At 42.6% G+C, this 26,242-nt stretch overlaps 1 protein-coding gene and 1 pseudogene across 1 annotated transcript; one reads left to right on the plus strand and one right to left on the minus strand.

The window, feature by feature from the left end:
* Positions 1-5,994: 5,994 nt before the first annotated feature.
* On the minus strand, positions 5,995-8,737 carry LOC135700695 (uncharacterized; annotated as a pseudogene).
* A 3,489-nt stretch (positions 8,738-12,226) lies between these two features.
* Positions 12,227-25,914, plus strand: Rab40 (RAS oncogene family member Rab40). The gene is made up of 4 exons (XM_065221292.1): positions 12,227-12,565; positions 13,071-13,166; positions 13,228-13,435; positions 24,168-25,914. The coding sequence occupies exons 3-4, from the start codon at positions 13,312-13,314 to the stop codon at positions 24,863-24,865; spliced, it is 822 nt and encodes a 273-aa protein (XP_065077364.1). The 5' UTR covers positions 12,227-12,565; positions 13,071-13,166; positions 13,228-13,311; the 3' UTR covers positions 24,866-25,914.
* Positions 25,915-26,242: the final 328 nt, after the last annotated feature.

Consider the following 26,242-nt stretch of genomic DNA (forward strand, 5'->3'; position numbering starts at 1 on the left):
ATGGAAAGCTGGATACAACGTTCGTTATAAGTCAGGTAACACCGAGGGTAACACAGTAGTGTTCCTAGATACACTAAGCTTCGATAACAGATCTATGTTGCGTTCTCGGGGATACGGGAAACGGTGTTCGGGGTAAAAGACTAGTTTTTCGTGGAGAGTTTGTGAGAAAAGCGCGAGTATCCATCTTGTGCTTTATTGGTCCACACGGAATGATAGTTGGGTACTCCACTGATGGAACATTCGCACGTTCTTCATTTTTTTTTAAGATTATCGATCTTTGGTTCTTGAAACTGACCATATACAACGCTATCCAAGAAATAATTCGATCTGGATTATAGATGGGGCGAAAATACATTGCTGTGCTTAAATAACTGAATATTTACGATCGCTTGGAATCATTCCAGTGTTCTTACCAGCATATTTTCCTTTCTTCAACCCGATCGAGGTTGTATCAACAATCAATACGAAACTAACGATTTTAAATTGGCTCACCACTTTAGTAGCCTATTGGTCCCAAGCAAACGATTAACGTACCCTATTCTAGTTGAAATTCTATTACTACACTATGTTTGTTTTGATTCGCTATGAAAGTTTGACAGATAACATCAGGGGTGTGTGGATTCATGCAGAACATGCAGGGGTGAGTGAAATAGCTTGGGACTGCTTGGGACCGTTGTTCTGGTACTGAGTGAGCCAAAAATAATAATGATTTTCTTCGGGACCCAGTGGTCTTAGAGTTACCTCTATGGTTGTATTCGGTTTATCCCAACGTCGGACTCAAGTAATATACCAGGAAGGAGGAAAGCAGGACATCAAACTGGTTATTGCTGAAGTTATGAGTAGCTTCCAGGTGAGAGGCTCATGCAAATTTAGGATGTTACAATAAAATCAAGAAAATTGTGAGAGCTCTTAAGAGATTTCGTAATCTTCAAGAAAGTCCAGAGACCTTCAAAGATGATTATAGATATTCCGGTAGTCTTATTATAATCAGGGGAAGTTCCGAGCGCTTCGAGGATGACCAGAGAACTCCAAAACAGCCCCTAATTTAAGGAAAATTACGAGAACTTTTAAGAAATTTCGAGGGATTATGGAATATTCCTGCACACAAAGAATAAAAATTGTTGCTATAAAAATAATGCATTATTAAAATAAAAGTATCCCAAATTTCGTAGTTTCAACTATGAAAATTTTCAAAATTAAACTTATTGTAGTGTTTCTTTCACTTTCAACTTGTAATTTTAAAAGTAAATTTTTTTGAACAAGGGTTGTAAAACTATCAAAAAAAAACCTCTTCATTGCAAAGTCTTTAACAGTACTGGACCTCTGTTTCCCGCTAAATTTGGCATGCGAAAGACAAAACAAAACGAAAGCAGCTATCAGAACTAGCAGGAGCAGCGGCAGTGTTTTCCCCTTAACCTGATTTTTCATCCGCCAGTGCACTAGTTTCCCTTCTGCGCGATACGAATAATTCGCGGCGACGCTAACAAGTGGAAGGATTGGAAAGATACTTCTTATGCGGGCTTTCGAGGTAAGTTGATGACATTTTCAAATACTTTCGATCTGCTTCCGATTTTATTAATTGAAGTCCTATGATCTTCAGCAGCCTTGTCAGTCTTGCCGGAAGGAAGGCTATTCCCATCCGCTCTTATCATCACCATCAAGAAGCAACATTCCTTCAAGCACGTCCATACCGAGTTCGTCTGGAGTAAATTATTCCGATATCAACTGTACCACTTGTTTAAAATGCTTCCTATGGAAATATAAATAAATTAAAATAAATTCAATTAAATATTTCTTTGGATTACTCTTTTAAAGAATACAGCAATTGAATTGAAAAGAATTCATATTTGCGATGAAAACATACATCATTGTGACAAAAATGCCCATCTTTCAAATTAAAACCTTTCATGAGTCTTTTAAAAAAAATGGTTTTCAGATTGACAGTTCTACAACGTGATTTGAAGGTTTTGGAAAGTTTCAACTTTTAAAAGTAATGAACGAGCTACTTTTGAATTGACAGTTGGCTGACTTTCGTTTTGAATTCTAAAGACTTTCTACCAAAAAGAACCAACGCAAACTTTTAATTCTACCAATGTTTTTTTTTTTAAATTTCATAAATCATAATTTTTTGTGTGTAAGTGCGTTTTAGGAATGTTCCGTAAGCGTTCTGGCTTCCGACTTTCTTCAGATGTTTATGAAGTTTCTGCCAGCGTCTCCAGGAAGTTTCTTTCGTCTTCTCCAGGAAGTTCAATTAATTCTCCTAGAAATTTCTTTCGTCTTTTTCTGGAAGTTTGACCATAAGCCAAAGGTTTTTTTTGTTCGACTGCTATTGGATGATTTTTCCGAATTTCTTCTGGCTTTCCCTGCAAGTAGCTATTTATGGAAATTTACTTCCAATTTCCGAAACATTTCTGGCTTCCTTTGTATGTGACATCCAATTTTTTCTCGTTAATTTATTTAAACTTTCGCCACAAGTTTCTCAATTCGTGTATTGGAAGTTTCCCGGATGTTTTTCCAACTTTTCTTAGACCTTTCCTCGAACTTCATCCAGGAGAGCTTCTTTCGTCTTTTTTTTTTTTTTTGATGTTTTACAGCTTCGTTCAGAAGTTAATTCAAACATTCCCCAGAGTTTTCTTCCGGAATTTTCCGATGATAGTTCAAAAGTTAAAATTTTGCTTTGATTAACGGCTTTCTCAGTCTTAAAACACTGCAACGGCTACGATGTACTCTGCCCGACATTTCGGCCATGGGTTGTGTTTTTTTTTTTTCAAGGGAAAATATTGTCGGTCGTTATTGTCAATAGTTAAGTCGTTGTTGTGGCTGATTTTCCATATTTTTGATAATGATATTTAATTGAAAAAACTACTTGGTCGCAATTTTGATCACCAGTTGAGGACAACGATAATTTTAAAAATTAAATTAAAAAAAATACTGAGAAAGCCGTTAAACGAAAGAATTCCCCCAGTCGTCCCAGTCGTCACCATCGTTAAAATTTTCACTTTCAAAAACGACAAAAATATAAAATTAATTAAATAGTAAATACCGATAAATACCGATTTTTTAATACCCTTGATACCGATAAGCTTTAAAACAATCTGGCAACGCTGGGCTGCTCACTTTTTGTTTACTTTTGCTTTGATTTGTTTTTTGGGTGATATGGTTGCCAGTTAGCTTAAAATTTCGCTTGAAGTTTTGACAGCTTGGTCGACACGGAGAAACACCCAAAACATCCAGAAACTCACAAGAAATACACACGGCGAATGAGAACGATCCAAATTTGAGTTTAGTTCTCCCATAATCGCCAAATGTGCAGGAACCAAGCGATGAGTAAATTTGCCTCATGTTTTCCCAGGTTTTTCCAGGATTTTCCAGGGAAAAATTCCCGAATTTGAGAAAAATAAAGATTGGATTCACTCAGGGTATTAGCAACAATCAATACGAAACTAACGATTTTAAATTGGCTAACCACTTTAGTAGCCTATTGGTCCCAAGCAAACGATTAACGTACCCTATTCTAGTTGAAATTCTGTTACTACACTATGTTTGTTTTGATTCGCTATGAAAGTTTGACAGATAACATCAGGGGTGTGTGGATTCATGCAGAACATGCAGGGGTGAGTGAAATAGCTTGGGACTGCTTGGGACCGTTGTTCTGGTACTGAGTGAGTCAAAAATAATAATGATTTTCTTCGGGACCCAGTGGTCTTAGAGTTACCTCTATGGTATTAGTGTAGAAACGTCTGGTTCGGTCCGAGGTACAACTGATAATGAATATTTATTCTCATGCTTTAAGGTTGTTACAAAACCAATGGTTGCTTAGATCCTACATTCCCTCCTTACGTTTAATATTTTAAAAATTTAATATATTCAAAGTTTGTAATCTGCTAAGTATTTAGGTACATGTTTCGAGCGCTTGCTGGTAGCTCGGCTAGTCTCAAAAAGGGCGTTTTCGACCATCGCATCGTGAGACCATCTGAGGTTCCGTAGTAGTTTGGCTGGTAGAGGGTTGTTCCGTTGGATTCGTAGTACGTTCAGCAGCAGTTGGAATGGCTGGTCCCATGTCATCTTCTTCTTGTGTGCCCTCAGAGGTTTTATGATTATCTGCGTCTTTCTCCTGTTTCATTATGGGATTCGCATTTAGGATTCGTTTGGTGTGGTTCACGTGTCGATTGGAGATCACACTGCTTTTAATGTTCTTCAAGTGGAGCCGTGATCCGTCGCGTTGTATCACAAGATGAGGTTCGGGGTTGAAAGTGGTTGTTAGCTTATTTTTCTTGACAAAATTTTTCACAATCACATAATCTCCAACATCGATATTGCATTGCTTAGCTCTCCTTTTTGAATCCGCATACATTCTTCCTTTTTCTTTCGCCTTCCTATCGTTTTCTCTTGCTTCAGTTTCATTGACTGGTCTTGAGTTTCCTGGTATTTTATCCCGAATGTTCCACCCAAACATCAATTCCGACGGTGAAAACTTTGTTATGCTGTGAGGTGTTGCTCGGTAAGAGTGAAGAAAATCTTGTAGATCATACCGCCAATTACGTCCCATAGTACAGCTTATTTTCAAGGTCTTCAATAAAGTTCTGTTTTGCCTCTCGACCAATCCATTTTGAAAAGCTGCATAAGGAACTGTATGCTTGATTGAGATTGCATTTGTCTGACAAAAATTCAAGAATTCTGCTGAAGAAAATGGCTGACCATTATCGCAGACAACTTCAATAGGATAGCCGAACCTTGCAAAAATTTCCCTCATTTTAGTGACTGTTACTTTTGCTGTCATTGAAGTAAGTATAGCAACTTCAACGTACCGGGAGTAGTAGTCTGTCGCTACAAGCAAATGGTAACCGCCAGGAATTTCCATGAAATCCACCGCTATTTTCTTCCACGGTCCGTTAGGCATCTCGGTTCTTGTTATAGGAAGTGTATCAGGTTCTGATACAAGCGTACATCCTGTGCAAGATTGGACGAATTTCTCTACCATAGAGTCCATCCTAGTCCACCATACTTTAGATCGTAGTCGACGTTTCATTGCTGCAATTCCAAGGTGAGGTTCGTGTGCAAGCTTCAAAATTTGGGTTTGTAGGATTCGAGGAATTACAATTCTTTGATCTTTCATCAATAAATGTCCATCACTGGTGAAGTATCCCGACATCTTTGCATAACGCATTAATGTTCTAGGCCAACGTCGAGAAGGGTACGGTAACCATTTAATCAGTTCTTGCAGTTCTTCATCTGAGTTTGTGGCAGTTACAATTTCCTGAAGGGTTATTGCCAACGGGCAAGCATCACTAGCTATCATTCGTACGATTCTTTCTGATTCTTCATCAAAGCTAGGTCCATTATCTGGTACAGATTGGCAGAGTCGTGACAGCGGGTCAGCGATGTTATTCTTTCCTGGACGGTACATTACTTTGAAATCGTAGGACATCAGGCGCAACTTCCATCGTTCAATCCTTGGTGACGGCTTCAGATGATCTCCAAAAATCACGACTAACGGCTTATGGTCCGTAACCAGATGGAAAAACTTCCCGTAAAGATAATAGTGAAACTTTTCACAAGCCCATACTAATGCTAAAGCTTCTCGCTCAGTCTGCGCATACTTCTGTTCTGTCGGAGTGTGAGTTTTAGACGCATAACAGATCACACGATTGCGATTATCTTTCCCTTTCTGTACCAAAACAGCACCAAGGCCAACAGGACTCCCATCGGCAATAACATAAGTTTCATCGTCAACATTATAAAATCCAAGGGTATTTTTGTTAAGTAGAATCATCTTAATTTGCTCGAATGCTTGTTGGTGTACTGGTTTCCATTCGAAGTTTATGCCTTTCCTTGTGAGCTGATTTAGGGGGTGTGTAATGGTTGCCATATTTGGAACATGTCGATGAACGAAATTAACCAAACCAAGCAGACTTCGAACTGCTTCTGCGGACTTGGGAACTTGTAATTTTTCGATAGCTTCCAGTTTTTCTTGAGAAATTGAAATTCCTTGTGTAGAAATGTGATAACCCAAGAAGTCTATTTCCCTAGCGCCTGTGATAACTTTGTCAGCATTCAGTAGTATCTTGTACTGCTTCAATCTGTTATACACCATCAAAGTTCTTTCACGAAGCTCAGATTCGTTTCTAGCGGGGATCAGAATGTCATCGATGAAAATAATAAGCCATGGAAGATCAGCAAAAATCGTCTCCATAACTTTTTGAAACAACTCAGGAGCAGCAGAAAGTCCAAACATGAGCCTTTTATAACGGAATAAACCAAGGGGGGAAATGAAGGTGGTGATGTATCGACAATCTTCTCGAAGAAGAACTTGATGGAAAGCTTGTCGAATGTCAAGTTTAGTGAAAATTTGATTTCCTCCGATTTTCTTCGTTATTTGCTCGAGTGTTGGAAGGGGATGGACTTCTCTAACTATTGCTTTGTTAGCCTCCCGGAGATCTACAATAAGTCTGACCTCATCGAAGCTTTTACGCTTTACTAACATTGGAGAGACCCATTCAGAAGCTTCATTGACACGTTCAATGATGTCCTGCTTCTCTAGCTCCCGAAGTTTTTTCAAGGTCAATTCTTCAAGAGGAAATGGTATGCGACGAAGGCTTTGGCGGACTGGAGTTACAGTTTTATCGATTTTGATATTAGCAACAATACCTGTACACATGTGAAGTTTAGAATAGATTTATTTAAATTTACCTGTATAAATTATTGCTTACCATCCATATGTGGGAACGATTCATCATTCACTGCTTGCAAAAATTTCACGAATCCAAGTTTGACTGCTGTGTCACCTGAGAGAAGCGAGCATTTCCCATTCTGGATCACGTAGAACGTAGTGTCGGTACTCCGACCGTCGATCATAGCTTCTGCGTCGACTTCACCAAGCACTTTCAACGGTGTATTTATCCCATAAGCATTGAATACTTTGCTGCTTCCTCTCCTGATAGAGTATGCTTCAAACCCAACGCGTTTCAACGTAGCCCAATCCGCTTCGCTTAAAACGTCTTCGTCTGCTCCTGTGTCAATCACGAACTTCAAACAAACTCCTCCAACAGATACTGGAACCAGCTTCTTTCCTGCTCCTAGATGGAAAAGATCAACTACATCTGAGTTGCGCTCGGTTCCATCTACAGATACTTCTCGTACGAATCGCTTTTGTTTACGGGAAGCTCCGAAACGATTGTACTGGGACGGTTGTCCGTTGGTCTTCTTCCTTTTTAGAAAACTGCAGCGGGAAAAGTGTCCCACTTGACCACAACTTCTGCATTCGAGTGATTTGGCTGGACACGATGGATCTTTCGAATCATGTCTGCCATTGCATCGGAAACATCTGAACCGCCTTGGTCCTCCGAGTTTGGAGCGTACCTTCAAAATTGACTCTTCATTGGCCTCCGTTTCGACAGCGCTGACTTTTTGTAAGTTTCCGTTCCGATTGTCCAAATCGCTCATCTGTATTTGAACAAACTCGGGGGTACGACCGATCGCTACGATCTCCTTGAAGTTAAAGTCTTTTTCCAGGCACTTCCTCTTCAGTCTCACATCCGTTGTAGTTGTAATAATTTGGTCAGCTACCATGCTTTCCAGCTGATCTCCAAAATCACAGTAGGCTGCCTGCTTTTTCAGTCTGATGACAAAAGTGTCAAACTTTTCACCTTCAGCTGGTTTCATCTCGCGGAACTTCTGATGTTCGGACGGTTTCGAGAGTCTCGGTACAAAGTAATCGTCCAAAATTGACATGGCAATGTGGTACCGGTTCTCCATAGCGTGTGATTCGTCAACATGAACTTGCTTGACCACTTTCCGGATGTCTGGTCCACCGAACATCATCAGGGATTTGAATTTTTCCTCCTGATTGTCAACGTCCTTCCATGCTAGGTATGCTTCAAAATGTTCACGCCACTTCTCCCAGCGGGCAGACACTGGTCCGTCGGCATGGTCGGCAAACGGAGGGATCAACTGGTTTACCTAGAAAACACGCATTTTAAGGTACTTTACGAGCTACACTACGTCTGTGACGTATTTTTATCAAAATTCATGTGATCTGCGTACTACACAAAACTCAGGTTCCGTACTGAAATACATATACACAGTATCACTCTGCGTACTTCATCCCAAATGTTGGGTTCCGCATTTAACATTCTCTAAGTTCAGATTTACTGCGTACTACATCCTTAAACGTCGGATTCCGCTTAAAATATCTCATATTTTCCTGCGTACTTCATTCCAAACGAAAGGTTCCGCTTTCTTTCACATTAGGAATTTCTGCGTACTGCATCCCATGAAACATTGGGTTCCACATAATGATACTTTTTACATATTTCACTGCGTACTTCATCCCGTTACTATGGGTTCCGCGTATTTTGTTTAGAATTTTCCAGAATCACCGGGTCTCACGTCATCAACAAAATTGTTTTAGTGAGAATCATCCCTAAGCGATTAGGATTTTCATTCCGAAAAAAATACCCTGAACCGCCTCTATTTCTTAGGATGTTAAATTCCGGGTTTACGGGAGAAATTGAAATTCAATTTTCTCAGGTAAAATCATCCCTAAGAATTTTCTATCCACGGAAATGATTTCAGGTTTGGTACATTAGAATTTTCCACTGCAAACTCTCTCGAAAATCTGCTTTATCACAAGTACTCACCATAGGCCAAGCCATCTCACGGGGGTCCGAGTAAAATTTTCTGGGGTGGAGTGTCCAAATCCGTGGGTAACTTTTATCGCTCGTCGCCAAAATGTAGAAACGTCTGGTTCGGTCCGAGGTACAACTGATAATGAATATTTATCCTCATGCTTTATGCCCCGTTCACATTACAGCGTATATCACGTGATATACGCTGTCTTGCAATGAGCACTCATACATCTAGTTTTCACTGGAAATTATATGTATGAGTGCTCATTGCAAGACAGCCTATATTACGTGATATAGGCTGTAATGTGATCGGGGTATTAAGGTTGTTACAAAACCAATGGTTGCTTAGATCCTACAATTAGTACTACTCCGAGACTGAATAAAATTTTCGTCAATTTCCTCATTTTCCGGCAGATTTTTTAGGTTTTCCACAGGAAACCATGAGACAAATTTTACTCATCGCTGAGTTCCTGCACTTTTGAGTGAACTAAACTCAAATTTGGGTCGTTCTCATTCGCCGTGCAATCAGCACAGACACAAGGTGGCAGAGTGACATATCCCCTGACATGTGTAGTTTTCATTATATGTAAAAAAAAACCGATTTTTTCGAAAAAATCTAAATGAACCTCCCTTTAATACCTTTGATATATCGATAAGCTTTAAAACAATCTGGCAACGCTGACTGGAGGGTGTATGTTGTTTCATTTTCTTCTGTTCCTGGGAGAGGGAAAGGGATGGGTCAAAATCCGAAACCTCCCAGATAGCACAGTGAAGGATACAAGAGCAAATTTTCATTATGTCGTAAGTAACATTCGCACCAATCCGAGAAAAATCAAGTTTTGTTTTGATGACCGAAAAGTTATTCCTATTTCCAATTAAACACATATAATCTCATAGTGATAGCAATGTTTAACATATTTAGCAGGGTTTTAATCATACAAATGCAAATCGCTAGCTTTCATGCTAAAAAATACTGGTTTTTGAGTCAAAAGTCGTCGTTTGGTGGTATTGTTACTTAAGTCAAAGTCAAGGGGTGGTCACTCTACACACTCATTTTGCGCCAATTTTTTCTCAGTGTACCTCAAGTGTGCCGCAGCTTTGCAGACAGTGCCAACAGTGTCAGTCATCAAACAGGCTGCGCTTGTTTGTGAATATTCAGGCATGTTTGGCAACCAAGTTATTCAGATAGATTGAATGTTTTGGTTTGATCGAATCACCCAAATTATTAGTAAATCGAAAATAAATTCTATACGCAGCCCATAGATTAAAAGGTATAAAAAAGTAGAAAGGTATCAGTTTTCTGTCGAAACCGAGGTCGAAATGTTATGGTGTAAATTTTCATACATACAAAGATCATTATTAATTTTCATGAAATGAAGGCAAAAATGATCGAAAGGCATAACATCCACAAATTGGAAATCAGTGTTACTTAGCGCGGAAGTGAAACACCAACTATCGATTGGAGATGAACAGCATTATGGTGCAGGATTTGTGTTGGTTGCTGGAGATTATCAGCTTCCGAACGAGGAGGAAAACCGTTTGGGATCGTTGGAAAAAGGAAAAGGTTTTCGAAACTTGTTTGATGGAATCTATAAAGGGATGCCAAGGTAAGTTCTTTGTATTTTTTTTTACTTACTTCGAATATTCAATAGTCCCGGATCTTATTGTCTTATGCAATTTTCTGTTGCTTTGCATCGTTGCTTGTGAGCCATTGATTTGTAAACCATTTCTTTCATCGGTCCAGATACACATTTTACGATGGTCCACCGTTTACAACCACGACGAAGGATGTTTTAACTCGATATGCCCACCAGCAGGAGTACGTGGATATGTGGAGCGCCAGATTTATTGGAACTGTCATGGGTTGCCGGCCGAGTATGAAATCTAAAAGACATCAAGGCGTAAAACAACGAGTGCCGGAAGATTTTGATGCCCTACCCAACAAACAATTTTAGCTTCAGCTTAGCTTATACAGGCAAAAATTAGCTGCATAAGGCAAATTTTGGCTGTATAAGCTAATCTGCAGCTGAAATTGTTTGTTGGGTATGCAAACGACTGGGAGTAGATTGCCAGCTTGGACGGTGGATCGATTTGAAGAACAACTGCAGGATACTCTATCTGAAACGTCTGCGGTGATGAGTTCATTAGCATATCAAATTACTCTACGAACATCAAGGAGCTCTGGGACTGCAAATCCAGTGATCAATCTATCAGCAGTTCTATGACAATATCCTGTAGAAAAAAAAAAACATTTCACAAAACAATGCACTTTATACTAGAACTATTATACAGTAGAATTAAAAATCAATTAGTTGAAATAAAATCGTTCATTAGTTAAAACGGAAAAAAAAATCAGCACCAACCCTTCAGATATATCCATATTAAAAAGAGGTATTCTACAGCTATTGGTTGAATTAATTTATGATAAATCATAAAATTTATGAAATTTTACCTGATCGATACCGGAGTTCATGTCTGTCGGTTGCCGTTGCCATGGATATTTTTTCACGAAACATAAGGATGTAAACAATGATTTGCGGCGTACTCAGAAACAGTGTGGTGTTGCCAGTTTTTTTTTAATATTACATGCATTTCTGAATAGGGTGCCCAACAATCCCAATACTGGTGCCAGAGCTGTGCTAAACCTGTTTTTGGCACACTGTGTAGAGTGACCACCCCCTTGGTCAAAGTGTATTTACACGAGACGAAAATCAATTATTTTATTCATGTGTTTCACTTATACAGTTTTGCCAAAACATCAGCCTTATACATTCCATAAGACAAACCACATAGGTCCTATAAGAATGCATAAAAGGTATGTGTGACCGCTTATACATTTCATTTGACACATCATCTTCATTAACTTTTTGCAAGGCGTCTGCTTATAAGTTGACTTATACATTTTATGAATAATCAGCAATATAAATTTGCCAAAAGGTATAAGGAGATTTCTATCCGTGTACCAGGATATTCGGGAGAATTATCAATTACGTCTCCTTACGTGCAGCCCATTCATCATTTTAGGACCACCGAAATCATCTTAGCAACAAACAGTTAATAATGAGAAAGCGAAACGACGAACGTACACTTTTCACGGGTTTCTCAGCGCTGTTACTTAAGGCAAACGGCATCTCCATAGAAATCGGGTGACCCAAGTAACATCGAAAACTATTTTGATCGGAAGGTGATTACGTCAAAAGGCAATTTGACTGGTAAATAAATTTAAAAATGAGATGTGATCCTTTATTCGGACAGTATATAGTGTAATAGCAGGAGCATCGATTGACACTGATAGCTCGACTTTGCTCACCTTTGTTACTTTCGACGTAAAGAAAATTTGCTCTTGATTTATGCATACAAACAGGCCGCCATTACCGAGCATGGAAAGCTGGATTGATTCAAAGATCCATCAAATCGCCCAATTCTAATAAAAAAAAGCACATGAAACAGGCCTACCTAATGACAGATACGCCATCTCCCTCTTGTTTGGGCCACAAAGGCTGTCAAAACTCTTCGTATAAAGCGCACGAATCGGAAAACGCACGATCGCTCGCGGACGAGAAAAAAAAAACAGACATCATAAACCATTTTGACAGCAATACAAGAAAAAAGGAAAAGTTTACTCCAAGTTTATACTGCTGCATTTTTTCCCCGTATAGAAAACGGCGTCAAATTTGCGAAAACCGAGGTTAAACTGTTGCCCAGTACAGTGTTCAAAGTGCAGTAGCTGCAGATTAAGATACATCCGCGAAAGAAAAGGTGAAAGCAATCGCAGATTCTGACGATTGTGTTGGACTACTGCGTTGCAAGTGGTAGAGCCAGCCGAAAAGTTGGTCGGAGTGAAAAAGACCTCCCCGCCCCCCCGCGAAGAACCGGAATCGCAGGCGGATCTCGTCGGAATCGTTAGTGGACGGGAAACGGGTTCTCTGATTTGCGAGGTGAGAATAGTTTCTGATGAATTTGTTTTTTTTTTGTCTGAAATAACAGCCCTTCATCACCCACCCACACTGAAAAAAAAGCAGCAGCAGGAAGGGGGTAAACTCCCCCGTATTTTCGAATGGCGCTGGCTGTGTGTTGTGTTTATCATTAAAAAGTCCCCGTTGTTGGTTTGAGTCGTATTGTTTTTTGTAACTCTGGCGGTCGATGCAAAATAATAGATGTAGGGAATCGCGGATTGATTTTGCCCCGTCGTCACCATCGCCAAAGAGCGCGTCGGCGGCACGGTGTGGTACGCAGTTTCCGCGACCTTGCATTTTAATTTATTCACAAATAACACATTCTTTTTTTCCGCTCTCGTCGTTTGCTTCCCTGATTGGTCTTCTTCTCGCATAGACTTGCATTTTGATTTACGACTTACTGACTAACTACAACAAAATTGGTTAAAAATGAATTTGAATTGGGTAGGTACCTACGCATTGTTGATTGTTTCGTCTTCACTTCCAGTGTCGCAGAGTAGCTGAATCCAGCGGAAGGCAATTTGAACTCTCGGACTTGGACGCATCTATGGCTGCGAAAGGCCTACCGTTGGCCGAAATTGAGGTTCCGTCCCAGCTTATGTTTCGTTGAAAGTCAAATAACTTAACTTGTTCTTTGGTTTCAGAATCGTTAATTGAAATTCACAACAATCTAAAACGACGAGAACTGTCGCCGAACAGGAAATTAAATCACAAACCCTCGAAGGAATATGGCAAAAGAATATGATTACTTGTTGAAGGTGCTTCTGGTAGGCGATAGCGACGTTGGCAAGCAGGAAATTCTGTCCGGATTGGACGACGGCTCGTCGGAGAGCCCATTCTGCAGCGGAAGCAGTAAGTATGGCAGGAGCAAATATTTTGTAATATCTCATTGAAAACAATGTCGGCTGTGGAGAAGATTCGACCGCATGGTTGGCGTAGACTACGTTAAGCTGTTTGGTAAACTTCTCGTGCATTTTTCCTGATATTGATTTTTAAAATCAAACGGGTGGTTTCCGATTCTTAGAGCAACATAAATTGGAAATTGGGGGGTTCAATTATCCATTTTTAAATTCAAAGCTAAAAGTTCGTATACAGGTTCTCCACCCCTGTTTTGATAGCAAGCATCACGGGTCGATGCAAAAATTAGCGGAGGCGCGACAACAGCGCACAAGTGGTCGGGGATTGCAAAATCACGAACCTAATTGAACTATGTATAAACTATTGACTTAATCAGCGTTGTAAGTAATTGTCGAGAAGGCCAATAGCTCCTGCCTGAAATGTAGAGCTCTCAGGATCTGGATACAGGAATCCGCTATGAGATGGACTCCGCAAAACGACTGGCAGATTGAAGTCACCCAAAATGAATATCTCATCAACTAGTTGAGGTTCATGGTCCAGGACTCGATCAGGTGAAATGTACAGAGCGCATAGAAATAGTGTGCGATCACCTGCTCCACATTGTTCCATGACACTGACTTTTCTGCTGCCTTCGATAAGATAAATCACGCCATCGCGATCGCCAAATTGGATAGACTTGGGATTAGCGGAAATCTCTTGAGATGGTTTTGCTCATATCTCGCCGATCGTCAGTTGGTGGTAGCCCATGGTGACTGCCAGTCCGGCATTTTCGCAGCTACGTCAGGAATACCTCAAGAAAGTCATCTGGGACCGTTGATTTTCTTCAATGACGTGAATTTAGTTATCGAAGGTCCACGACTATCGTATGCAGACGATCTCAAAATCTACTTACGGATCTGCTCGATCGATGATTGTCAATTCCTCCAAAGTCAGTTTGAAGCGTTTGCCAGCTGGTGCCATTTGAACCGAATGACAGTAAATAACGTGTGAGCCATGTAAAAGATCTAGGTGTCATCCTGGACTCTCAACTTACATATAAGCAACACATCTCGTACGTCGTCGACAAGTCGTCAAGGACGTTGGGCTTTATCTTCAGAACAGCTAAGAATTTCTCCGACATCCATTGTCTCAAGTCACTGTATTGTTCCCTGGTACGTTCCATTCTAGAATATTGTTCTGTGGTTTGGAGTCCGAACTACAACAATGGTACTGAGAGAGTCGAGTCCGTTCAACGCCGCTTTCTGCGATACGCGTTGAGAATGTTACCTTGGAGAGACCCGTTTCATTTGCCCAGCTATGAAAGTCACTGCCAGCTGATTGACTTGGAGCCTCTTCGCACCAGAAGAGATACTTAAAGCAAGTAAACATTAACGTCCAACCCCGAATGCTTCGTAACAATGTTATGCTGAGAATGCCACTACGTAGGACAAACTATGCAATCAACGGTGCAATAGGCGGACTGCAGCGAGTATTTAACCGAGTTTCATCAGTATTCGATTTTCACCTGCCACGACTAACACTTCGGAGACGTTTCTCTTCATTCTTCTCCAGAAATGGAAACAGTCAATGATCATGTTTTAATGTTTTGTAGTTTTAACTTATGACTTTAATTTTAATTTTAAGTTAAACCATCATCGAGTCTGTTGATGCTGACAAATAAATTCTATAAATGAATCGTTCTCGATGGCCTTTGCCTCCAACCCGTCACGGACAGCTACAAGGACACCTCCACCAGTAGATTTACGGCTGTTGTTAGGATTTTGTTCGCAACAAAAGACCTCCCATCGTAGCAACGATCCGATGCTGTATCGGCAGTACTCTTCAACATCAGAATTAATTCCATCGGCGTTTTGGTAGAAGATCACGATGTCCTGCTTGCAGCAAGGAATCGAACAACTGTTCTCCCTGAAAATCACAGATACATCAGGCAATAACTGCCCATCGAATACTCGCCATAGCGAATGGGTTGGAAGAGCCCCTCTCCACATCCGAAAGCAGGTCCGGAACGACTATGACGAACGAAAGCTGCCGATGGCAGGACTGAGACGGAGGGATTGGGGGCTTCGATAGAGCTTTCTACGGCGCGTTCCGGTTTCCCAGGATTGGGAGTTATAGAGGCAGCATCACAATGATTAGCATAGTCCGAATTGCTGAAAATGTGATCGGCATCAGGCAGTTAATGGTCAATATATTGATTGTACTCGTCTGTAGAAGCAGGCTGGAAGAGTCCTGTTTCATATCCAGCCACAGGTCCAGGTCGACTATGCTGAGCGCTGGCAGGAATCTGCACAACTGAGCTGGAGAAACCAGGGGCTTTCAAAAAGCGGTATATTTTGCGTCCAGGAGATGAATTAGGATTGTTCGAATAGTAAAGCGGATGTGTTGTAAATGAGCAGTATCAGAAGTGCTTCTTAACTGGAAACAACCGGCAGATGTTTGAGGCGTTGCACTGGAACACTGAAGGCAAATTACTGTAACTAATGTATGCATACTTGCATGAAGACCGAACTCGACCGCAGGTCCAGAACGACGCTGATGGCGGGAATCAGCATACTGGGTCTAGTCTGGAGATGGGAGTTGAGAACTCGGAAGGTCCCGGAACAGGAGAGATCGTGAGGCGTGTTCCTTTCGGCCATATATCCGATATAAGAGCAACTTCGCGTAGTTTGGGAGCCAATCCTACTTTGGGGTTCAGGGACAGTAAGGACCTTGGTAAAGACATCGTCATCCGTTTGCTTTAGTACCACCAACAATTGGTTTGCCAGTAAGCGAGCCTTCATCGGGGCAACCCAAGTGTGTTGGAGTTGTCAAAGCGATCCGTTTCGACAGCTGAGCGATCCTTGCTTAGCCATTTCCTTCCTAAGCTCAGCGTGTGCGATTTCCTGGCTCTCGGTGGTAGAATTGAACGCACTATCAAACGACGAAACAGCAGTTTTGAACCGAGCACATTTCGTCAGCTTCGCGGACTCGTTGCACATCCAAAACAAGTTTGGGCTAGTGTGGACAATATTCAGAAAAGCCATGTCCAAGTTTGCGCCGCCGCATTTCAGGTGAATCATCCTGTCGCAAAACGCCAAGAACTTGGAAGATGCGACCAAAGTACGACTGCTCCTGAGGAAGTTGGATCGGATACACCAATTAATTATATGATTTGAGTACTAGCTATACTGAAGGTCCGAGAGATGTCGCCCCTTCAGTGGTAAGAAAATCATTTTTGCAGTATGGAGAATATCAGAAAATTCACGATTTGTGACTAAACATGCTTTCACAGAAGGAAACCAATAAACGAGTGTAATGTACTCGTGCAATTTTTGTGCATCTACTGGCCCTCTGGATGTGGATGATGTCAAAAACAACAAAACATGATTTGATTTGATTTGATTTATTTATTACACCATCTTCGACTTCGACTGAATAACTTATAATTAAACATAAACCTTATCTTTAATCCTATTACTAAACACATTTTTAGACAAATTCAAATCGAACTCATCGCTAACGTCATTGAATGCTCGAAGACACGAGTCGAATGGATTATTATGGCCGTAGTTTGTCCTATGGTAAGGAACCGCTAGGAGTGGCGAGTGGCGGAAGCGTCTGGGTGGAGCATTCAGTGGAATCTGTTCGAGAAGTGCAGGACAATCGATGGATCCTTTGATGAGGTCAAAGACAAACAATCGTTGCATGTTGGCTCGCCTGGCAGAAAGGCGAGGAAGTTGACGAAGAGCGAATCTTATGAACCTTTTCTGCACACGTTCGATCGTCAGAGTCTGTGTTACATAATACGGCGACCAAACTGGTGCAGCGTACTCCAGGATACAGCGCACCAACGAACAGCAGAGTGTTTTTAGAGCATATACATCGGTGAAGTCAGAAGCGTGTCGACGGATGAATCCTAATACCGAAAAAGCTTTGGCTGATATAATCCCTACATGATCGTTGAACCTCAACTTTGAATTGATGGTGACTCCCAGATCGCAGATCGAATTTACCCGTTCGAGTGTCTCTGCGTCCATATAGTACTGATGGTGAGTTTGACCGATACAGCGAGTGAAAGTTATTATCTTGCACTTCTTGCTGTTAACGCGCATGCCGTTGTCACCGCACCAGATAAGCATGACGTTTATATCCTCCTGCAAAGCGTCACAGTCTAAAATCGAGGCAATGATGCGATACAATTTGAGATCATCGGCAAAGAAAAGTTTGAATGATGAAAGTAGTATGCACAGGTCGTTAATAAAAATGTTGAAGATTAGAGGACCGAGAACGCTACCTTGCGGTACACCAGACATGATGTTGAATGAATGGGATCGCGCAGAGTTAACAACCACATTAGCATTTCGATTCGATAAGTACGACAAAAGCCACTCTGTTATCCAATCGGGGAATCCTATGTGCTTCATTTTATCAGTGACTAGAATGTGCGGTACAGTATCGAACGCTTTAGCAAAATCAATATACTACGCAGTAGAAGATCCCACTCGATACCAGCAAACGCGTTGTTTAGGAGATCGTTGTCGCATGCTTTAAAATCGAACTTGAAACTCTCGTCTTGGTCGTCCATTGCAGCCAGATCGTCGCTGCTCTCGTCGAGTAGTAAAATGAATGGCTCGTGATGATTGTCAACGGGTAACAGTGGAGTAGAGGGTGCGATGACGTCTAGATGCTCAGGTAGGTTGACGAACACGAGATCGAGAAGTCAACCGTTCATGTTGACGCAACTGTTTATCTACTGGAAGCCGATAACAAACATATTTTCGATGAGGAATTGTTCGTGTTCCGAAGAAACGTTTGAGGGAATGTAACCATTTATATCACCAGCCAAATGCCAGCGCAAATTCGACAGGTTAAAGTCACCCAGTGATAGAATAATGTCACCTTCTGAAGAACGGATTGACATATGCTGAACTGCTTTTGCATGACCTGAATTTATGTCGGAGCATGAATTCGATGGACGATGTAAAGCGAACGATGCCCCAACCTTACGCAAACTGCCACTTGTTCCAGTTGGTCGCAGTTCGGCAAAGTGACAGGTTCACAAACGATGTTGTTTTTGACCGCGATGAGCACTCCTCCTCCACGCGAGTACTGACTGGTCAATTCACTGCGGTAACATCTGAATAAGGTGTATTCCGAAGAGATTTCAGCGCTGCCGATGTCTTCTCGTAGTCAAGTCTCTGTGAAAACTAGCACGTCATAGTCACAGCCAGACAGTAGTAAGCGTAGCTGAACAATTTGGTCCGTAAGCCTCTGACGTTCTGATAATAAATAGAGATGAACTGTTCAGACGGATTTGGTTTTGATTTGATTCCAAGCGATGCAATTTGTTGATCGGGTTGACTCCGAAGGGTGTTAGTTTGGGTATGAATTTCCGTAATTCTTCCGTCACTTGAGCCGGTCAAACTTGATGGAATGTCAGTGGCGTTGCTGTTTATGAAACGTTCCAACGCCATCCGCTAATGTAGAACCACGATGCGAGCTGGAAACGAGTGGAAGTTCAGGGAAATAGGGACAGGGAAGTGCAGGCTGGAAGACCTATAATCTTACTTCAGGCACAGGAACGGGGCGGCTTTGATGGCAGGAACGTGATGCTAAGTAGACTCTGGAAACGGCGACGTGCTCGACTGTGCCTAAAGGACTAGAGGCTTCCGAAATGCTTTGCTGCATGCGCCCCGTTGTCATAAATTCGATAGGAATAGCAGATGGCTTATCGACTGGATTCTATGGTTGAATAACACTGGCAATATTGTTTTCCACACGAAAACGTGGTGGTATGAAGCAACTGGAAGCAATAGACGATTCAGGAAGTGCATAGTTCGTAACGTGAGCATACTTGCCTGTGGTAACTGGTTGGAAGACCCCCTCTCCATACTCATACACAGGACCGGGATGACTGCAGGGCGCTGGCCGGGGGGGCTCAACTGCAATTAGAGGATTAGGGGCTTCCATGAGGCTTGCAGGCATGCATCCCAGTGGTCTGATGAATGATGATGCAGGATAATGTGATGAAGGAATTCGGCTAGAAGTGCCTGAAGTGATGGCCTGGAAGACCCCGTCTCCGTACCCATACACAGGTCCGGGATGACTGCTGAGCGCTGGCCGGAAAGACACGACTGTGATGGGGGGATAAGGGGCTGCCAAATGGCTTGGGTTGTTGCATCCCGGGATGAAACTGATTATTTTAAATCCACTATGAGAGGCTGGCTGATTGATGATTGTTTTTTTCACGGCAGGTTCGGACGTGATGCAGCAGAACCGTTTTTTTGAACATGTTCAAACACACGGACAGTGACTCCCACCACGTTGGATACAGTTTTGCAAACGATCACCTTGAAGGAAACAAATGATAGATCGTCCAAACGTTTCCCACGAGGAACTAGCTTGACAACTTTCACCGACGAAGAATCAACATTTGCAATATCACGGATATGCTGTTTTACGTCGTCCTCTTTCTGGTTTGGGGCAAACGGGGTCACATAACAAGCTACCGTGTCGTCAGACGTCTGGCCTAATCTTGCTACGCTCAAAGGCCCGGTACTATTCCTGTTACCACCAGGGTGGTTCGTGTTCCCACTATCAGTCAGGGTGGTGGCTTTGCAGGTATCACGCTGGCTAGCATTGTCAGTATTCGGCTGGGTGAGAGATTGGGGTTCGCTGTTAGTTGGACCATTCAATTGAGTAGTAAAACTGCTGGATTGCTGACTGGGAATTATCTGGACGTGCCTGTTTCCCACCAGAAGCTTGTCAGGTTGTTGAGCTACTGTGACGTTGATCTCATCCAAGACTTCGAAAAAGGATGTCTCATCGCAGGATCTCGAGCGATTGATGAGATCAATAGTGTCGTCGAGGTTCAGCTGATCGATGGTCTGATGAAATGACGACTGATCGATCGATTGGTTTGTTTGTTTGACTTGTTGTTGTGGTCCAAAAAGAGTTTTGTTGATAGCACACAGATTATCACCGTAGTTTCCTAGACGTGTCCGTTCTTATCAACAGTTCCCATAGCGCCTTCATGATTATTTTCTCTCGATCGTGAACAGCAGGATTGAAATTCAAATGACATGAATCACAGAACCAGTATGATTAATTACATTCTGCCGAAGCTTCCAATACACGTCGAAGATATTCGGATCACAAACTTCAACCTTCAACAAGCGATATCAGTGCCTGTAGCTGGTGAAATCTGAAGCAGAATACATTATCAGCCACAGAGGTAAAGTCAACCGTGCTTGCGAGGATTTCGATTTCCAGAACGTGAAGATTGACCAATTCAAATGCTTGGTGTTCGTCTGCGGCCATTGCTACGTGGACATACGAGCCAGGCTACTCTCCCGGATCGAAGCTGAAACACCAAAAGCTTCCGTTGCTCTCCAAAATCTGATCGACGGCTATCAACGGCTTGTTAATCTCAAGACGGACGCATCCATGATCGAGAAGTACAGGAGAAGAAGGGAAATTCTCGACAAAAGCACTCTTCGAAGACGGAAGGTAAATCACCTCGCATACCTTGTTGGCAATGCGGTCAGATGCACTATGTTCGGGATTGCCACAAGGAAGGCTACTGTGACTGCTACTCCAAATCAAAATCAGTTCAAGCTGGTCAGGAGAAGAAGTCATCAAGCAAATCTTGAAAGGCAAAGTCCCGAGGCGTATACATCGTGAATCACATCGCTCATCACTCCAGCATCCGGAAGTACAAACAACGGCTGCCAACCTCAACTGGATCCAACTGTTCGAGCTGTGGTCAGTTCCCATCGATACGGCCTCCAATCAAGTGAAGATGAAATCGATCGATCAGCAAGTTCGTGGATTCCAAGCGAAGCACGCGGACGTTTTGAAATGCAAGAAAATGAAAGTAAAGCTTTTTTCTGAAACCCAATTCAAAACCTGTTTTCTATCCCAAACGGCCAGTTCCCTAAAATACAATTCCATTGGTCGATGCCGAACTCACACGGTTGGAAATACTGAAAATCATCGGGCCAGTCGACTTCTTCGAATGGGCTGCCTAACGGCCGAGTTCGCATCTGTGCGGATTACTCGACAAGACTCAACGCGGCATTGGAGCCTAACCATTATCCACTTCCTACACCGGAGGAAATTTTCGCTCAACTCAAAGGCAGCATCATCGACCTTTCCGATGCGTATCTGCAGCTCGAGGTTGATGACGATTCCAAGAAGCTACTAACGATCAACACTCATCGTTGCTTGTTTTAGGAGTGAAGTCAGCACCGGGAATGTTCCAACGCCTGGTGGATGGAATGATTGTGGACATACCAGGCGTTCGAAGTGCCGTTTCTATCAAACACAACTCCGCTACTTGAGACATATCGTGTCTGCACAAGGCATCCGTCCAAATTCCGAGAAAGTGAAAATCATAACTGAAATTTCACCTCCAACTTACAGGAATTACATCATCCGATGGACCGACTGTTGAAGAAAGAAACAAAGGGTCGATGGATTTCCGAGTGTCAGAAGGATCATCGTGGCAACAGACGGATCAAACACTGTGATAGGTGCCGTTATCTTTCATCAGTTTTCCGATGGTAAAATGAAGGCTGTGCAACACGCTTCAAGAACGCTCGCACCTGCGGAACGCAATTATGGACAACCTGAAAAGGAGGCACTTGCGTTAGTCTATGCGGTGACGAAATTCCACAAATATTGCTGACCGACCGCAAGCCACTGCTGTCCATCTTACCGCTACACACTGCGAACAGGCTGTAACGCTGCGCTCTTACAAAGCTACTAAGACTTTGAGATTCAACATGTATCTACGAACGATTTCGGATGTGCAGAATTTGTTGTCCCGGCTGATCGACCAAACCAACCAACCAGAGGAAGAATTTGTAATCGCAGCACTCACCCTGGACGAAGATTTATCAAGCATTCTTTCCAACACAACAGAAAAGGTTCCGGTTTCTTCGCAGCACTACAGAAGGCTACATCTACAAACGCCACTCTCCGAACTGTTGCTAAGCACAGCTGTGACGGTTGGCCTGTCTGCACCAAGAATCTCTACGCTGTAGTTCAACCCTACTACCACAGACCGTCCATCACTCAGCCCAGTTGACGGCTGCGTGATGTTCGGTGACAGAGTCGTGGTTCCATCGAGGTCATCCGGGAATGGTACGTATGAAAGCAATAGCACGAAGTCTTGTTTACTGGACTGGTATCGATAACGAAATTGAAGATTACGTTAAACGCTGAACCTCAAACGACGTTGCAATCGTGGCCCATTCCTTCTAAACCATGGTCCAGGATTCACATTGACTACGTAGGTTCAGTAGATGGAATCTACTTCCTGGTAATGGTAGACCCCTACTCCAAATGGCCTGAGGTGCACGCAACCAAATCTGCGACATCGAAAGCCGCAATCAAGCTGCTGAATTAATCTTTCTAGAGGTAATCGTGTCTGACAACGGCACCCAGTTTTCAAGTTATGAATTTTAAGTTTTCTGCACCAGTCAAGGGATCCGGCTTGCCGAAAGATTCGTGGACACTTTGAAGAGAAGTCTCCGGAAAACTCGTCCGGGGGAGAAGCGCTTGAGGAAGCACTAAACTCTTTCCTGCAAGTATATCTTTCTACACCAAATGGCGATCTGGATGGCAAATCTCCAGCAGAGATGATGTTTGGAAGACCACTTCGTACCATATCATCAATGTTCAAATCGACAGAACATTGCACCATATCCAGAGGCAGGAAGAAATAGAATGACGTTTTCAACCAAAAGCACGGCGCGGTCCAGAGAGGTTGTCAGCACGGTGATTTCGTATATGTCAAGGTACATCGAGCGAATTCTTGGCAGTGGGAACCAGCAACAGTAATCGAGCAGATAGATACCGTCAACTACAATGTCTTCCTTAAAGATCAACATCGTCTGATACGGTCGCACCGCCAACCAGCTGGAAGACTCGTGTTCTAGAAAGTAGTTCCAATAGTTCATCCGACGCCGCTTTCGATATTCTTTGGACTAACAACTCCACTTGTGGTTCCAATCGCATGAAGAAGCACATGCCGAACAATCCAGATGATTACAATCTGACGGATGACTTGTGGGAAAATAAAAGTACCAATAATGAGGAATCCGAAGACGAATTGGAACCAAAGACAACTGAAGTAGAAGAATCAGTTCAAACGGCTACACCAATCCTAGAAAGAGGTCGACGTATGATCCAACTTCCGCCCCGGTTCAAGCCCTATTGGATGTTTGATCCCAGCAATCATTGGACACGCAATCCAATCAGAGTAACATTTGAATTAAATATTTGTCACCTGACGATTCATTCCGAATTGTGCAGCGCTCTTTTCTAACTGTACAGGTTCAAACAGAATGATGCGCAACCAAGTGGTACTCGATTATGACGTCTGGGTTAGGGAAAATTTTATTTTATGAAACATCACAATATGATGTGACAAAATTATCCCATTTTCCCAAAGGGTTTTATGATAAATTTAAAAACTATTTGTTTCAGCAGATCCGTAGAGTTATTTCCTATCGATTGATGTATTTGGATTTTAATTTAATCTACAAATGACAAAGTTACAAGCGTTCAAAAACTAACACCTTTTCGTGACGGAGTCAATTTTTGATTTTCGTTTTACCCCCCGTACCTTCCCATAAGACGTAGTCTACGTCAAGAAATGAACATCAACCATATCGAAAAAGTAGTGTAATTTGTGAAAATGTAAAGTACAATTCCTGTTCTCTGTATTCTCCCTCTACAGCTGCATACAAAACCACCACAATCCTGCTGGACGGCAAACGAGTCAAGCTGCAGGTTTGGGACACGTCCGGTCAGGGTCGCTTCTGCACCATCATCCGATCGTATTCCCGTGGAGCTCAGGGCATCATCCTAGTGTACGACATCACCAACAAATGGAGCTTCGATGGGCTGAGCCGGTGGCTCAAGGAAGTCGAAGAGCACGCTCCGGGCGTTCCGAAGGTGTTGGTCGGTAATCGATTACACCTGGCCTTCAAACGACAGGTCGCTGCCAAGCAGGCGGAACTGTATGCTTCCCGGAACAAGATGGCCTGTTTCGAGATTTCCCCACTGTGTGATTTCAACATCCGGGAATCGTTCTGCGAGCTCGCTCGGATGGCCTTGCATCGGAACGGTATGGAACGGATCTGGCGCTCGAACAAGGTCCTCTCGCTGCAGGAACTCTGCTGTCGAACGATCGTCCGGCGGACCAGCGTCTATGCCATAGATTCACTCCCGCTGCCGCCGTCGGTTAAGTCCTACCTGAAGTCGTACGCCCTCACCTCGTCCCAGTGTCTGAACACGTTCCTGCATCACAACACGGCACCCACCTCCAATGCGAAGAACTTCAAGTGCAAAACACCCACCGGCCACCTGAAGCTGCACCGAAGTGGCATCGGCATCGGGGGCGGCAGTATGCGAAACAGCTGCGTGATATCCTGATTGACGTCGATCGTGGCGTCGCTGCGGCGCATCTTCATCAGACGCCGGCGCCGGTCAAGGAATGGTGGTGGTGCCAGCGGGTGTGGTAGTAGTCGAAGGAGTAGTCATCACAGCACATCGGCCGGCATCATTGGGAACACTACGGCCACCATCACCGGGCGGCGGATGTCCAATGGCTATGGCAGCGGCGGCGAGCAGAGTAGTTGTTGTTTTTAGACGAAGAGTTAGTAAGTACTGAACTGTTTTTTTTGTCTGTTTTTTATTAGGCATAGGTCAATGGGAATAAGTGGGACGGAGAGAGTCACTTCTACTCAGTTGTATGGAGAAATTAAAAAAAAAACTGCGGCGCTGAGTTACTGCAGTTTTTAGAAATTTCTCCATACAACTGAGTGGAAGTGACTCTCTTTCGCTCTGAGTTATTCTCATGGGCCGTGTGTGTCTTCATCGGCCTGTTTGTGTCGGTGGCGACCAATGCTTCATTTATGATATTATTGTTCCAGTTTTCCTTGCTAATTATTGTTTTTTTTTTCGCTTAAGACTCCTAATACTTAATCAAAGTGACGGTTTTAAAAGTTATGCTTAGTTTTATTTTCGTTGTTAGCTTTGGAACTCCGTTGACAAAGATGAAGCTTTAGGGCAGTACAATGTTCACACCAAGAACAAAATCCCCAACACGAACAATACGAAAGGTCTAGCGATCGATTCTCTTCGTAGATTTTCTCTTTGAATCTTTGCAGATTCAGTTCGGTGATAGAAGCTATTATCTAGCTGTCGTCTAATACGACAAACGCAGAATTCAGGAAACGTTTTTTATAGTCGAGTAATTAATGGAAGATATCAGATTACATTGGGCCTTTTGCATTGTTCGGCTTGGATGCTTCTGGGCACCTCCTGATAAACCCTTGGAAAGCTCCATATCCCACAATGTAGGCATTTAAACCTTCTGAAGAAGGCCAACGAGCTTTCGTTGGACTCATCTGAACTTAATTTAAAACTTAGGCAAAAGTCTCCATACAATTTTAGAGTGAATCCTTCTAAAGAGTTCTAAAGGTGATCTAAGAGAATTCTTCTGATCGCCTTCTTTTGAAAATCTGAAACTCTTCCAACTTCATCCTGTGAATCTTTCAGGTTCGCTGGGAATTTTCTCTGAACAAAAGAGTTCCAAACTTTGTATAGAAGACCTGTAATTCTTTCTCACTTTTCTATAAATCCTCTCAAATTCCATCCTCTCGAAATTCTATGAATTTCTCTGAGAAATTAAAAATACCCTAGAACTCATCTGAATTCAATCAGCGTTCGTCAATCAGTCTATCAGGGCACCCGATTGAATCTTTTTGGATAGGGAGAATGAAGATGTCAACTCTCTGTTGCTATCAT

This window comes from Ochlerotatus camptorhynchus, unplaced genomic scaffold (assembly GCF_037179485.1).
Source record: "Ochlerotatus camptorhynchus isolate MF236.1 unplaced genomic scaffold, CSIRO-AGI_Acam_v1.1 ptg000141l, whole genome shotgun sequence".
In the NCBI taxonomy this organism is placed as follows: domain Eukaryota; kingdom Metazoa; phylum Arthropoda; class Insecta; order Diptera; family Culicidae; genus Ochlerotatus; species Ochlerotatus camptorhynchus.